Source organism: Gouania willdenowi, chromosome 21, assembly GCF_900634775.1.
Source record: "Gouania willdenowi chromosome 21, fGouWil2.1, whole genome shotgun sequence".
Taxonomy (NCBI): Eukaryota; Metazoa; Chordata; class Actinopteri; order Blenniiformes; family Gobiesocidae; genus Gouania; species Gouania willdenowi.
Window position 1 is genome coordinate 2049876 of NC_041064.1, and position 16811 is coordinate 2066686.

The 16811-nt window shown below is 36.6% G+C and overlaps 1 protein-coding gene across 1 annotated transcript in view; it reads right to left on the reverse strand.

Annotated features, from left to right (window-relative positions):
• Window positions 1–16811, reverse strand: part of LOC114455739 (tomoregulin-2-like) — a 108742-nt gene that overhangs the window by 16179 nt on the left and 75752 nt on the right. The window contains exon 5 of the mRNA XM_028437139.1: window positions 8292–8388. Coding sequence (XP_028292940.1) covers window positions 8292–8388 — 97 coding nt within the window. The remainder of the gene's footprint in view (window positions 1–8291; window positions 8389–16811) is intronic.

Here is a 16811-nt window from a genome sequence, read left to right on the forward strand (position 1 = left end):
AGCAACAACTAAAGTTCCAATGGTGTCTCACACATAGAAATCAAATAATTTGGTTACATTGCCAAAAATAATCATGAAATATGGTGAAATTAGGTTTTAAAAGTGACAATAATGGGTCAACATATGTGACATTAGGTGTAAAAGTGATAGAAATGGTTTATAAGTGCTGAACATGTCTGGAAAGTGGAAAAAATGTGCAGAAAAGTCATTGAAATGTGAAGTAAAAAGTGTCAGAATGGGAGAAATGTAGCAAAAATACATTAAAAGGAGCAAAAATATGGCAAGAAAAAGTGATGAAAATATGGTGAATTTGGTGTAGTTGCAGAAAAAGGATAAATAGAAGCATAAATGGGCTTAAATTATTTAAAAAACATATTTTTAGTTTCTTATTATTTGGGTCATAGTATATATTTAAATTTTAAAGATGTAATTCCTTTTTTTAATCAGAAATAAAATGAGTTAAAAGGGAGAAAAAAATGTTAGAAAATGTGGTGAAATGAGATTTTAAAAAATCACAGAAACTGGTTAAAAGTTGCAAATTAGAGTGGACAAAAATGGGCATAAAAAGTGGTAAAAAGGGCTAAAGTGTCAACATTGGAACAATTAGTTTAAACAGACATATAATGGGCATGACAACAAATCATGAATGTGGTTAAATTGGCAAAAATAAACATGAAATATGGTGAAAAGATGTTAAAAGTGACAATAATGGGTCAACATATGTGACATTAGGTGTAAAAGTGGTGAACGGGTTTATAAGTGCTGAACATGTCTGGAAAGTGGAAAAATGTGCAGAAAAGTCATTAAATGTGATGTAGAAGTGTCAGAAATGGGAGAAATGTAGCAAAAATACATTAAAAAGGGGCAAAAAAAAAAATGGCAAGAAATTGTGATGAAAATAGGTTAAAATATGGTGAGTTTGAAGTAGTTGGAGAAAAAAGGTAAAAATAAGCAAAAATGGGATGAAATCGTTCAGAATCTCTGTCTTAAAGCACAATAACCTTAATTACACACCTAATCATGTCTTTTGGAGCTTTTAAAAATAATCAAACTCATAAAGCATGTTTTTTGTTCCTCTAAAGATCATTTATAGCTTGTTTTTTTATTTACAGTGTCTCTATGTAAACACTAGATAGTGTGTGAAATGTGACCCTGTTTCTGTGTCTGAACGATCCTCACAGACCCACCCATAGCGTCACTGCTTCTACTAAGTGGGTCAGAGCTGGAGCTGTGAGGGGAACGTGACCCAATAATGTTCATTTTAACTCGAAAAGTAACCATTGTATAACTGATTATTCACAGTTACATTATCATAGTTATGTGTAAAGCAGACGTTTCTAACATCACTGTGTAGCTCATAATAATAATAATAATAATAATAATAATAATAATAATAATAATAACAATAATAATAATAATCACCAGATGCTTTCAAGAAACTAATAATATTTAATGAACAATGAGCCCATTTTTGCTTATTTTTATCATTTTTCTGCAACTACTTCAAACTCACCATATTTTAACATATTTTCATCACTTTTTCTTGTCATATTTTTGCTCCTTTTAATACATTTTTGCTACATTTCTCCCATTTCTGACACTTCTACATCACATTTCAATGACTTTTCTACACATTTTTTCCACTTTCCAGACATGTTCAGCACTTATAAACCATTTCCACCTAATGTCATATATATTGACGCATTATTGTCATTTTCAACCTATTTTCACCATATTTCCTGAATGTTTTGCCAATTTAACCACATTAAGTATTATTCATGCCCATTATTTACTAGTTCAAACTAATCATTCCAATATTGACACTTTAAACCCTTTTTACCACTTTTCTGTCTGTTTTTGCCAAATCTAATTTGCAACTTTTAACCAATTTCTGTGGTTTTTAAAATCCTATTTCATAACCATACATTAAGTCAATTATTTCTGCCTTCATAGCCTTCCCTATTGAGAATTGGCTTCAATATTTGACGTAAATCACATACTACAGTAGGTGATTTACTACTACTTTAAAAAACAATTTATAGTTACTCAGTATCATATATTTCCAAAACTTCGAATCAGAGTCCTTCTTCAACCTGAAAAGGTCATGTGGAAGCTTTGAGACACGTTATTTGTTATGGGTATGTGCTTTTCGAGAAGAAGCTCAGTAAATATTATACATAAAATATTATTTCACTTTGCTAACAGACACATAACTTTACAATTCTTCTGCTCATTTTGACCAAACCATAAAAATAACCACACAAGCATGTTTTATATGAGTTTAACTGTTATTTTAAAAGCCCCTACAGACATGATTATGTGTGTAATCAGGTATGTAGCGCTCCTCTAGCTCAGATGCTAACCGTAGATGCTAACGTAGAGCAGTTCTCAGAGCCTGTTGTTGATCTCATGTCTGAACTCTTACATTTTTAATAAGCATCTCACTTTCTCCACAACAGGCTCTACAGCAGCAGACTGCAGTGCGTCACCACACGCTCACACTCGTACGACAGCGGGAGTCGCTACGTGCTAATCCTCGTTAGCCTCCGTCTCACACACACACTAACACACACAGCGTTTCTTCACACATTCCTTCTCGGAAATGCAGAGTTAGCAGTAAAACGTGCACGTGTAACCTGAGCGTTAGTGAGAAATCTCTGTGAGCAGGATGTGTTGTATTGATTAGCTTCAACACACACACACACACACACACACACACACACACACACACACACACACACACACACACACACACTCCCTCTGTGTTGTGAACAAATCCTAAACATCTAAAGCTTGTCGTAGCCAAACACACGCCATTGATTTTCATAATCCTCTCACCTCAAGTTTCCCTGTAATCCACTAAAAAAGTGAGTGTGAGAAAAAACACACAAACCATGGAGGGAGGGTGGACAGAAGTGTACAACACACACACACACACACACACACACACACACACACACACACACACACACACACACACACACACACACACACAAAATATTTTTTAAACATAAATCTATATATTTTCCTGTACAACATGCATTTCACAGCATTGAAAGTTTCTTTCAAAATAAAATACACGTCCAACATGAGACATTAAGTATTTATTTATTTTTGACCAGCTGTCCGCGACCCACTTTTGGGTCCCGACCCACTAGTTGAGAATCGTTGATCTAGAGCAGTGTTTCCCAAATGGGGGTACGTGTACCCCTAGGGTTATGCGATGTCACTACAGTGGGTACGAGAGAGAGGGGAAAATTAACAAATTACATCCTTAAAAACATGGAGTTTTATAAAGTTTGTTTTCAGTTAAAAATGATAATCATACTAAATATTACCAGCAACTCACAAAACCCACACAAAATAAGTATTTCAGTATATTTAATAATAAATATACTGAAATATAAAAAAACAGACAAACCACAACAAAACACACAAAATAACACCAAAAACACACAAAATGATGATAGAAATGATCTTAATAAGAAAGTTAGAATGTTCTCGTCAAACAAAGGAGGAACATGAGCCAAAAAAGTTCGAGAACCACTGATTTAGAGCATGTGTCAAACTCAAGGCCCGGGGGCCAAATCTGGCCCTTCAGAGCACCCGGTTCGGCCCGCAGGAGAAAGTGAAAATGACAGAGAAAAAAATTAATGAATGTGTAAATTACCAAATATTTCAGTTGTAAATTGTTGAAAGAACCGGAAATTTTTTCCAAAATCCTGCATTTTTTCTCAAATTATTCCACAAAATCTCCCCAAATTTAATAAAAATTGGTTTAAGAATAAATAAATCAAAGTATCTGTCACTTATTGCTTTGATATTGTTGATGCCTTTCATACTTTGTGCCTTATTTATAACTGGAAGTGCACATTTGTAACATTACATTAATGTTGAAATTGTTTGTTTTCAAACCTAAAACCCGCGGCCCACTTGTAATCAAACTGGTCCGTATTTGGCCCCTGATCCAGAGTGTGTGGATCACTGATACATTACTGGGTCCTAAGCTTCGCACCCCAGCCCGTAGAACCAATCCTTATCCCAAAGTTCCACGTCAGCTACCGTCTGATCAAACGACCAAGGGGGGCGGGGCCACTGACTGACTGTTGATTTTTGTGACAATGCTGCTTGTGGCCACGTGAAAGTTACAGGTCTAGCGCCCCTAGTGGCCAAAAGTTACACTGTGTGACTTTAAGAATTGTATTTTTCGAATGAATTTGGGAAAACTGTAATGAAACCTTTTGACCACTAGGGGGTGGGGGTAATGTCCCTAACCCGTATTCAGGCGTGTTTCTTTATCGTCAATAATTCATTCAGAATACTTTGAAAAACACTAAAATAAACCTTTTTGGTTAGCATTGAAGCTAGCATGCCATCTCTTTCTACTATAACTAAACCAGTTATTAACTCCTCGCTGTGTAAAAACTCACACTCGTTACTTTGTGTTGTGCACTTTGGGGTAAATTAAAAGCTTTTGGCTCAAAGTTTGAAGTGTTCCATTAAAACTTAGATCAAGTTGAGAAACGTTAGCGTTCGTGTTTAAGCCTCAGAGTGAAAATAACGCTCATTAAACACCGTAAAGAACAAGACGACACCGTGTGACTAAATATCCTTAAAAGCTGGATTTGTTCTCCTGCACAACAACACTTCACCTCCTCTTCTCATCAGTGTGTGTGTGTGTGTGTGTGTGTGTGTGTGTGTGTGTGTGTTACAATACACACCTTTGATTACAGACCTCTCTGTGATTAACTGACAGCATGTTTGATTAAAATCTGCTGCCGTCTGATTGGACTAACCCCTCATTTTAATCAGAATCACATTTTACTGCACCAGTTGTCAACTGTCATTTGATGAAAATTACCTGCTGGTGTTTCACAATTACCTTTGACACAAAAACAACGTCTCAGCGTCTTTGAGGAGGTTGGAGAGTGTTTGTGATTGTGCTGTGAGGAGGCACTAGCACACTGTCTGTCTGTCTGTCTGTCTGAATGTCTGTCTGTGTGTCAGTCTGTCTGTCTGTCTGTCTGTCTGTGTGTCAGTGTGTCTGTCTGTCTGTCTGTCTGTCTGTCTGTGTGTGTCTGTCTGTCTGTCTGTCTGTCTGTCTGTCTGTCTGTCTGTCTGTGTCTGTCTCTGTCTGTCTGTCTGTCTGTCTGTCTGTCTGTCTGTGTCTGTCTGTCTGTCTGTCTGTCTGTCTGTGTGTCAGTGTGTCTGTCTGTCTGTCTGTCTGTCTGTCTGTCTGTGTCTGTCTGTCTGTCTGTCTGTCTGTCTGTCTGTCTGTCTGTCTGTCTGTGTGTCAGTGTGTCTGTCTGTCTGTCTGTGTCTGTCTGTCTGTCTGTCTGTGTGTGTCTGTCTGTCTGTCTGTCTGTCTGTCTGTCTGTCTGTCTGTCTGTCTGTCTGTCTGTCTGTGTGTGTCTGTCTGTCTGTCTGTCTGTCTGTCTGTCTGTGTCTGTCTGTCTGTGTCTGTCTGTCTGTCTGTGTCTGTCTGTCTGTCTATCTGTCTGTGTGTCTGTCTGTCTGTTTGTGTCTGTCTGTCTGTCTGTCTGTCTGTCTGTGTCTGTCTGTCTGTCTATCTGTCTGTGTGTCTGTCTGTCTGTCTGTCTGTGTCTGTCTATCTGTCTGTGTCTGTCTGTCTGTCTGTCTGTCTGTGTCTGTCTGTCTGTCTGTGTCTGTCTGTCTGTCTGTCTGTGTCTGTCTGTCTGACAGGAAGTAAAACTATCGTAAAGGAAACAAACACATAAATGCTGTTACAGCATTTTTACTATTACTGTGTATTTTTCTTGTCATTTTGTGCATTTTTCTGAAATTCTGTTTGTTTTTGGAGTCAATTTGTGTATTTATCATTTTTGTTGTCATTTTGTCTATTTTTCCTAAATTTGGTCTGTTTTTGGAATAATTTAGTGAATTGATGTCATTCCGTGTATTTTTCGGTAATTCTATGGTTAGCTCGATTCATATGAAATTCACTACATGTATTCTTGACCCTAAGATGAGCAAAAAGTTGCATTATAACCACGCCCACAACCAAACAGGAAGTCAGCCATTTTTGGTCAAAAAATGGCATTTCATCCAGGAAACACATTTGCATGAACTCGTCTGATTGGCTGCATGTGATTCACTTCAAACTCTGAACACTTAGAAGATTAAAAATCATCAAATCAAATCATGCTTTGCGTTCTCAGATGGCGCCATTTTTAGTGGCGTCCGACGCTAGCAGCTCTAGTGGAAAGATGAAATGTTGTGTTGGATGAATGTTATAAGAAGGGAGCAGGTCGCTGATGAAGAACAAACATTCTGTGATCAGTGGGAGGGGCTTATAATGTCACTGGACATCACATTTTAAATGTATCTTGGCAATTTTTCAATGGATTTGCATCAAATTCACTGAGTGAATTTTAACTGTTTTTCCCTTCAATACTGGGTGTTTTCAACTGGCGCCATAATAGAAAAAACGCTATAACTGTCATAAAACGTTCAAAAAGCCTCATATTTCATACATATGATGACTGTCCAGCCTTAAACAATAATCAATGTGAAAATAACACATGGGTGTTACACCGACCCTGACCACTCCTTCAAACCCTACGACGCTGCTCGTGGCTTTAATTTTATGTATTTCTTTTTGTGCATTTTTTTCTTAAATTCAGTGTGTTTTTTGGAGTTCTTTTCTACACCTATGTTGTTGTTTTGTGTATTTTTCTGTCATTTTGTATATTTTCATACTCCTCGTGGGTTTTTGGAATAATCCTGTGTATTTCTCTTGTAATTTGGTGTTTTGGGAGTCAGTTGTGTGCGTTTTTGTTGTTATTCTGTGTATTTTTCTGTCATTTGATGTAATTTTCCTGTCATTTAGTGTCTTTTTCTACCCTTGTGTGTTTTTGGAGTCATTTTGTGTATTTTTCTGTCATTTTTCTGCACCTACTTTGTAAGCTGCATGTGTCCCATGTCTGTTGTAAAATTACTTTTATTTTTGCAGTGTTTTTCTGTGGAGGGTGGCATCAGAAAAAGTCGACTCCTGCTGTTTAGTATTTGCCACGAGGCTAAAAAACGCATCATGAAAAGTGTTCCTTTGCATTCCGGTTATTGCACACCAGGGTCCATTATCTTTCCATTACATCAAGCGCTTTGATGGAGTCCTACTCTCAGGACACTCGCTAATTTTCCTGCCGTACACGGGGGGATTTCCTCCCTATTCTTTTTGCTGATACCAGCTCCACGCTACATAAGCAACGCCGCTTCATTTGAGCCGCGCTCACGCTGTACCAGGAAAACATGCTGATGCTGGGAGACGATCACACGTTGAGCCTCCACCTAATTGAGTTGTGCACGACCACATGCATGTTTTTAGAGTGCCCCGGAGGACGTTTGAAGCTACTGCAGCTAAAAACACATCACAGGCAGCTTAAATCTACAATAACGACATCATTTCCTTTGAAGTCATTGTGTATTTGTTATTTTGTTGGATTTTGCCTTCGATTTGTGTTTTTTGAGTTATTTTGTTGTTAATTGAATTAGTAATTTCCATTTGTGAGTTTTATGAATATTTTTCAGTATTTTTGTGGTCAATTTACGTGTTTCATTAGTATTTTCAGTATTTTTTTTGTGTGTTTTATGTTTTTTTTTTGTATTTTTGTTGGTAATTTGTATGTTTTATGAGTATTTGTGTGTTTGAGTTTTTTTCAGTATTTTTGCTGTTGATTTTTAAGACTTATTTTCACTGTTTTTGTTGACAATTTGTGTGTTTGATGAGTATTTTCTGCCTAATAGGCAACGCTGCTTCATTTGAGCCGTGCTCATGCCGTACCAGGCTAACACGCTAATGCTAGAAGCCTCACACGTTGAGACTCCACCTAATTGAGTTGTGCACATGCATGTTTTTATAGCGCCTCAGAGGACGTTTGAGCTAAAAACACATCACAGTCCTGTTAAATCTACAATAAAGACATCCTTTTATCACCAAGCTAGTTTTTTTTCCCGTTCTGACTCAAAGTCATTTTGGCCTGACATTGCCATGTCCTGTAAAGAGAGTAATTGGGTTTCCAAAATGAGCAGAAATCTCCTTTCTGCCTGTCCCGCTCCGGTAATTGAGGTCAAATGAAATGGTCAGTCATGCACTAAAGCTCAGTGAGTGTGCACTACAGAAGGACTCCAACATGAAGGGATAAAGGAGTCTTAATTAAATGTTTTTCAGCTAAAGCTACAGTAGCTAGAAAGAGGAAACAAGGACAGGAGGAGGTTGTAAACGTTTGTTAGTGATTTAACATTAAACGCAGTTTTATTTTGTTGGGACTAACCAAACATCTTCAGCGTCCACGTCGCACTCTGCTCCAAACTGACAGATGTCACATGTGGACGTTTCCTTCTGAACGGTTTCAGCTGAGCCTTCACCACCTACAGAGGATAAAGAATGAGACATTAGATATTAATAACTACATTAGAATACAGACATTCATGTCAGCATTTAGAAAAACATCCAATGTGAGCATTAAAACAACATGTGTTTTTGTTGCAGTTTTGTGTGTTTATGGATTCATTTTGTGTATTTTATTTTCTGTTTTGACAGTTATTTTGTGTATTAGTGTATTAGTTTTTGTTGTATTGTGGTTTTTTTTTATTATTTTGTTTATTTTTGTCATCATTTTGTGTGTTTTGAGAGTTGTGTTGTTCATTTTTGTTGTTCTCAAAGTCATTTTGTGTGTTTTTCTGTCAATTTGTGTCTTTCGGAAGGAATTTTGTGCCTGGGTTATTTATTTATTTTTGTCTTTGGAGTCACTGTGTTTTTTTTGGTTGCTTACTTTCTAACACACACACACTCACGTTGATACTCTAATTTTTACTGTACTTGTGTGTACTTTATTATTTATTTTTGGTTGTATTATGTTTATATTGCACTTTATTTCCGTTAGTATTTCTTTTGTTGTATGCTGCTGGCCCCTAGAAACAAATTTTGTTTTCATGGAAACATGAAATTTCAATGTCTTTTCTGTACATTTTTTCCACTTTCCAGACATGTTCAGCACTTATAAACACTTTCCACCACTTTTACACCCAATGTCACATATATTGACCCATTATTGTCACTTTTAACCTCTTTTCACCATATTTCAGGATTATTTTTTGCCAATTTAACCACATTCACCATTTGTCATGCCTATTATTTCCCAGTTTAAACTAATTATTCAAATATTGACATTTTGAACCCCTTTAACACTTTTTCTGTCTGTTTTTGGCCACTCTAATTTGCAGCTTTTAACTAATTTCTACGGTTTTTAAAATCCCATTTCACCACCATACAATAATTCACTTGTTTCTGCCTTTATAGCCTTCCCTATTGAGAATCTTTCACTTGTAACTAATTTTTATTAGTGATTAAAACCAGTATTTCCATCTTTAAGACGACTATAGATTCATTGAACAATGGACCATCATTTTACTGACTTTATAACCTGATCTCAGTCGTGTTTCTTTGAGCTCTAGAATCAGACTCAGTTTACGCTCCGTGGTTTCCCTCCATAATCTCTCTCTCTCTCTCTACGTTTGTTCTCACCCTTTTTTTCTCACCCTCTTCTTCTCCTCCTCGCCCCAGCTCTCATCTATCACTCTCAAATCCCCGCTGATCTTCTTCTGAGTCCCTCTTATATTCATCTCAGTAATTCTGTGAGTGCTACGACTCCTCAGAGGTGTGCGTAGTGGCGTCAGGCTTATGGCAGCTTAGGGACCCCAGTAGAGGATATCACACCTCATAAGCAGCCAATGGGGAGAGGGATATGAAGAAGAAAAAGCAATCTGGCCGATCTCAAATTGCATTCTGCGACCACAAAGGACTCTCGTTCGCTCTTCTTCTCCATTAGAACAGCTCTATTTTTAAACCTGCGAGGGCCCGTGAGGAAGACTTGGAGCTGAAAACAAAGAGGTGGACCATGACCTTTCCTCTTCTGTCTCTAATAGAGCTTTTCTCTCCTCCTCCTCCAACATGTTGTTGGTTCTAATCCCCTGTGACAAACTGGTTTGATCTACTAACTTTCATGTGGTTTTGGTGTTTATTTGTGAGTTTTTGAAGTCATTGTGTATTTTTATGTTGTTTTGTGTGTTTTTGTTGAAGATTTGTGAGTTTTATGAATATTTTGATTCATTTTTGTTGTTGATTTGTGTATTTTATGATTTATTTGATTTGTGTGTTTTAAGAATATTTTGAGTATTTTTGTTGTTGATTTGTGTGTTTGAGTTATCTAACTGTACTCTAACTACTCTAACTGTACTCTAACTACTCTAACTGTACTCTAACTACTCTAACTACTCTAACTGTACTCTAACTGTACTCTAACTGTACTCTAACTACTCTAACTGTACTCTAACTACTCTAACTGTACTCTATCTGTACTCTAACTGTACTCTAACTACTCTAACTGTACTCTAACTGTACTCTAACTGTACTCTATCTGTACTCTAACTGCACTCTAACTACTCTAACTGTACTCTAACTGTACTCTATCTGTACTCTAACTGCACTCTAACTACTCTAACTGTACTCTAACTACTCTAACTACTCTAACTACTCTAACTGTACTCTAACTACTCTAACTGTACTCTAACTACTCCAACTCAATCAATCAATCTTTTATTTGTATAGCGCCAAATCATAACCAATGGTATCTCAAGACACTTTACAGTAGAGCAGTCTTAAGGATGGACTCTTCATTTTATGGATACACACATATGCATATATACGTATATACACATACATATGTATCCCACACCCAACATAACTGTACTCTAACTACTCTAACTGTACTCTAACTACTCTAACTGCTCTAACTGTACTCTAACTACTCTAACTGTACTCTAACTGTACTCTAACTGTACTCTGTAACTGTTTGTGTTTAATGATGACACTTTAATGTCTGAGTGTAATTTACTTCAATCGCTCCCAAAACAATAAAGAGGAAATAAAAAAGCTTCAAAATAAATCCTGAGAACATTAAAATATGACTTGTGATTATTTTTGGCACCACAGATTCAACACTTTTAACTATTCAACAATACATTATTTGCATGATTTTTATGATGTCACACGTTTTAAAACCCAAACACCATATTCTGCATTTATTTAATGAGAACATTAAAGATCCTGTAAAGGTTTATAGACTGACTTTATATTTCCTTCTAAATAAACTATTAGAGACTTTCAGTATATTACATACAGTATATTACATACATTACATACAGTATATTACATTCATTACATACAGTATATTACATTCATTACATACAGTATATTACATACATTACATACAGTATATTACATTCATTACATACAGTATATTACATACATTACATACAGTATATTACATACATTACATACAGTATATTACATACATTACATACATTACATACAGTATATTACATTCATTACATACAGTATATTACATTACATACAGTATATTACATTCATTACATACAGTATATTACATACATTACATACAGTATATTACATTCATTACATACAGTATATTACATACATTACATACATTACATACAGTATATTACATACATTACATACAGTATATTACATTCATTACATACAGTATATTACATTACATACAGTATATTACATTCATTACATACAGTATATTACATACATTACATACAGTATATTACATTCATTACATACAGTATATTACATACATTACATACAGTATATTACATTCATTACATACAGTATATTACATACATTACATACAGTATATTACATACAGTATATTACATTCATTACATACAGTATATTACATTCATTACATACAGTATATTACATTATTCACCTGAGGAAGATGACGATCGTTGTTCTATGTAAAAAGGCAATAATATTATAAAAGTTACTTACTTTTAATGAGCCTAAAATAAGCTTTTTTACACTAAAACTTTTCATAATTAAATAGAAAAACATCATCATCGTCTTGAGAACAGCTTCATAAATTAATTAAAAATAATCTTTTTTCCCTCACTGTTGATTTACAGTTGTCGTCAAATCTAAATATTTTCTCACAAACATTCCCATAAAACTGTTACAAAATGTTTCATATTTAACGAGCACGAAAAGGAGGAATTTTAGGAGAAACACATTTACACAGATTATATTTCCATTCATAACCATTACAGTAGGTCACACTGCGTACATTAAAAATTAAATCATCTAAAACTGACCTAATTCCAATGAAAATGGCCATTCTGATTTAAATCTGATTATGAATGATTCAATTCAGAATTAAAATCAGAATAAATTCAGAGTTAAGTTTAAATCAGAATGGTCATTTTCTTTTGGAATTGTGCATACACTGTCATTTTTAATATATATGTATTTTTTTTAAAGAGGATTTAATTTTTAATCTGAATTAAAGGGGAATTAAATCTCACATGTACACATAGCCAATTAAAGTTGTTTTCCATGTAAACGCTAAGTAGAATACTTTAATTCTGAATACTTTAATTCTGAATAATTAAACAGAATTAAAGCACATGGAACAGTGGCCAATAAATAAACAAAAGCTGGTAAAATAATAATAATGCTGTGATAAGTTACATTAGGACACAAAGGGTCAGATCTTTCCATTATTAAACATACAACAAATGTTTATTAAATAAACTACATAAACATTTTCTATTGAATTAAAAACAATATTCATCATTTATGTTCCTTCTAATTATGATAAAAGAAGTTTAAACTGAATTATTTTTAAACTCAAAGTATTTTTCTTCCACTGTATCGACTGTTTCTAAATAACGACATCATCAGTCAGGTGTGATACATCTGATCATCACTTCCTGTAAACATGTGATCCATGGAAGATGATACAGGAAGTGTGAGCGTAAAACTGATAATGGTACAGTTGTATCAATACTGCACAATAAACACAAAACAATACACACTACACACTACAAAATACACACTACACACTACACACTACACACTGCACACTAAACACAACACAATACACACTACACACTACACACTACAAAATACACACTAAACACAAAACAATACACACTAAACACTACAAAATACACACTACACAATACACACTGCACACTAAACACAACACAATACACACTACACACTACAAAATACACACTACACACTGCTCAATACACACTACACACTACACAATACACACTAAACACAACACAATACACACTACACACTACACACTACAAAATACACACTAAACACAACACAATACACACTACACACTACAAAATACACACTACACACTGCTCAATACACGCTGCACAATACACACTACACAATACACACTGGTCAATACACACTACACACTACACAATACACACTACACACTTTACACTAAACACAACACAATACACACTACACACTACAAAATACACACTAAACACAACACAATACACACTGCACACTAAACACAACACAATACACACTACACACTACAAAATACACACTACACACTGCACAATACACACTACACAATACACACTGGTCAATACACACTACACACTACACACTACACACTTTACACTACACACTGATGTCTAATGTAAACCATGTGGTAAACGGTGCTGATATAAGACGTCACTGACCATTAAACATCAAATAAATCAATCAGAACAACAGAGGATAAATAAACATCATGGACGTCAATATAGAAACGATGTGACTCAATTCCTGTTGTTTGTTTGACTGACAGAAGCTTATATTGATTTTCATCAAGTCATCTGTCAGCGAGGGAAACTAGGCTCCTCCCACTGCAGGCTCCACCCACTCCAGAACAAAGAGCAGTGGGACACACATAAATGACAGAAAAATACACAAAGCTACACTAAAAACACACAAAATGACCACAACTCTACACAAAATATATGGAAGACTGTACAAAACAAATAAATACTCAAAATGACTCAAAACACAAAAAAATGCACAAATTACACAAAACTACCCCATAAAGCAAATGTCATGTATGCAGCTCTACATGAGACAATAAAGATCTATCTATCTACCCATCCATCCATCCATCTATCTACCCATCCATCCATCCATCCATCTATAATGACTTTAGCAATAACTAAGGTGCATCGCGCTGGCGGTATAAAAAAAAAGGTGACCGGGCGCTCTGGGGGGCTGGGTCGGTGCGCCTGGGAGCTGGCGGTGAGGCGTGCAGCGTCCCCTTGTTGCTCAGGGCGGTCGGGGGTGTGGTCATTGTCCTTGGGCGGGCCGCACCCGGTGCTGCTTCTATTCCGGGTCTTTCTGGCCTGGGGTCCGGTCCCTGCTGGCTCTGCCCGTCTGCTGGGCCCCACTTCTCTGGAACCATCTACCAACCACGGTTCGGGGGGCAGACACCCTCTCTACCTTTAAGGTTAGGCTCAAAACATTCCTCTTTGGTAAAGCTTTTAGTTAGGAACCAGCTCATAGTTAAGATGCAATAGGCAGGGTTAGGGTTAGGATGTCGGTGGTGGTGGGGTGGATGTCGGTGGTGGTGGGGTGGATGTCGGTGGGGGGCCTTGGGGTTGGGGGTTGGGGGCGGTGGCAGGGTGCGCTGGGTCCTCGGCTCCTTGGTGCTTTCTTGGGTGTGTATGTAGGGGGCGGTGGCTGCTTCTCGGCTTGGTGTCTTGGGGGCGTCTGGGGGGCTGCTCGGTCGTGGCGGGGTTGCCTGGGCTCCCTGGCTCCCGCTCTTTCTGCTATTCTGGCTGTGTCTTCGGGTCCAGGGCGGAGTTTCTTGCACATACATCGGTCTACGATGCACTAGCCTTGGACTGTGGGATAAAACTTGTAGTGAGCTTAACTTTAGACACGTTGATCCTAAATACCTGTTTCAGGTATTACCACTCACTCCTTCCCTCTGACCACAGACACCATCATTATAGTTTAGCCTCACGCCTACAACTTCATATCTCACTTTACAGTAATCAACTCTTCCACTTCTCTACCTTGAATCGCTCATCCCTGCTCCCCTTAATCCTTTCTGTTATCTAATGTGAAAAATTATATATAATATATTATCCTCTCTATTTACCAACGGTAACCATGGTGACATGATTTCAACAAGACTGTCTTTAAATACGACATTTTTTGGGTATATTTATTATATTTTAGGACATTTGGAGAAACATAGCGTCGATATTCATGGGTTTGGTTCTGTTTGATCTTTATTTAGAGAAGAAAACTCATTTAATGCTGACTCAGAATCTGCTGTGTTGACAGATTAAGGTCCAAACTTGTAATTTTACTGATCATATTTAATGGACAAGGTGGTTTTTGAACAGTAGACATGTTTTAATAGCATCACTTAGCAGTGATGTGGAGGTATTTGGTTGAATAATTGCCTTTGTGCATCATTCGTTAAGTGTTTTAAAGTTGGCACATCCAAACGTGTGTGTGTGTGTGTGTGTGTGTGTGTGCTGCTCATCCATGTGTGTGTGTGTGTGTGCTGCTCATCCATGTGTGTGTGCACACTGGTCCAGAGAAATAAAATATGCTAAGGGTAGAGAAGGTGCAGAGCTGAGAGGGAAATTAAATGTGTTTCCAAAGGGCAAAACGATGTGAGATATGGATTAGAAACAACTTCTGCCTGAATGAGAACAAACTGTGGCTAAAGTTTGGAAGCTGAAGCTAAATGTGTTTTTTTTGTTGAGTCATGGTGAGTGAAGGAAATGAACTGGACCCAAAGGGAAGCTTTTGTTTGCATCATTTAGACCAGGGGTTCTCAACCGTGGGGTCAGGACCTCAAAAAATATATATATTTTTTTTAACAATTTCGGCCAATTTTTGCTTATTTTTAACATTTTTATGCAACTACACCAAACTTTCCATATTTTAACCTATTTTCAGCACTTTTTCTTGCCATATTTTTGCTCCTTTTAATGTATTTTTGCTACGTTACGCCCCCCCAGGGATGGGTTAAATTGTAGAGGACAAATTTATATGTGTAACAACATATACCAATAAAGGCTTAAAGCCCAATTTTATTAATTAATTAATTAATTAATTCTACATCACATTTCAATGACTTTTCTGCACATTTAAACCCTTTCCACCACTTTTACACATAATGTCACATATGTTGACCCATTATTGTCACTTATAACCTTTTTTCACCACATTTCATGCTTATTTTTTGCAAATTTAACCACATTTATGATTTGTCATGCCCATATTTGCCAGTTTAAACTAATTGTTCCAATATTGGCACTTTTTGTCCACTCTAATTTGCAACTTTTAGCACATTTGTGGTTTTTAAAATCCCATTTCAACACCTTTTCCACCATTTTCGGTCATGTTGAACCCATTTTATTTCTGATTAGAAGGTGGATTCCCTTCATCAGATGCTTCTAAAGCTTGTTTTCATTGTAGGTGTTGCTCACAGTCATTAACACACACTTCAAGCTTCAACCTAAAGGACTTCACACAGTCTGACACGCTGAATATTAATAATTAGGAGTCACACGAGGTCTCGGTATAAAGGTTGAGGCTTCACTCCTCGCCTGCTTCTGAGACACGTTGGAGGATCTTTGGTTGAACAAGAAAAACCTTCAACGTTACAGACGTGTGTTGGACGATGAAAGCTTCACAGGGTTAAAACAAATCCTGCATTTTTGTTGCTGTGTAATTATTTCTGTAGTTTTTAAGTCTGAACAACCAGGTCGCATTAATCCCACCTTTACATCATTGAAACGCACTAAACGTCACAACTGTGAGTCCCTGGAGTTACCGCGGGAACCAAACATCAGCAGCCACAGGAGAGGACAGAGTGGAAGTGGAAGGAGAGTGAATTACCTCACGACCTTTTTTT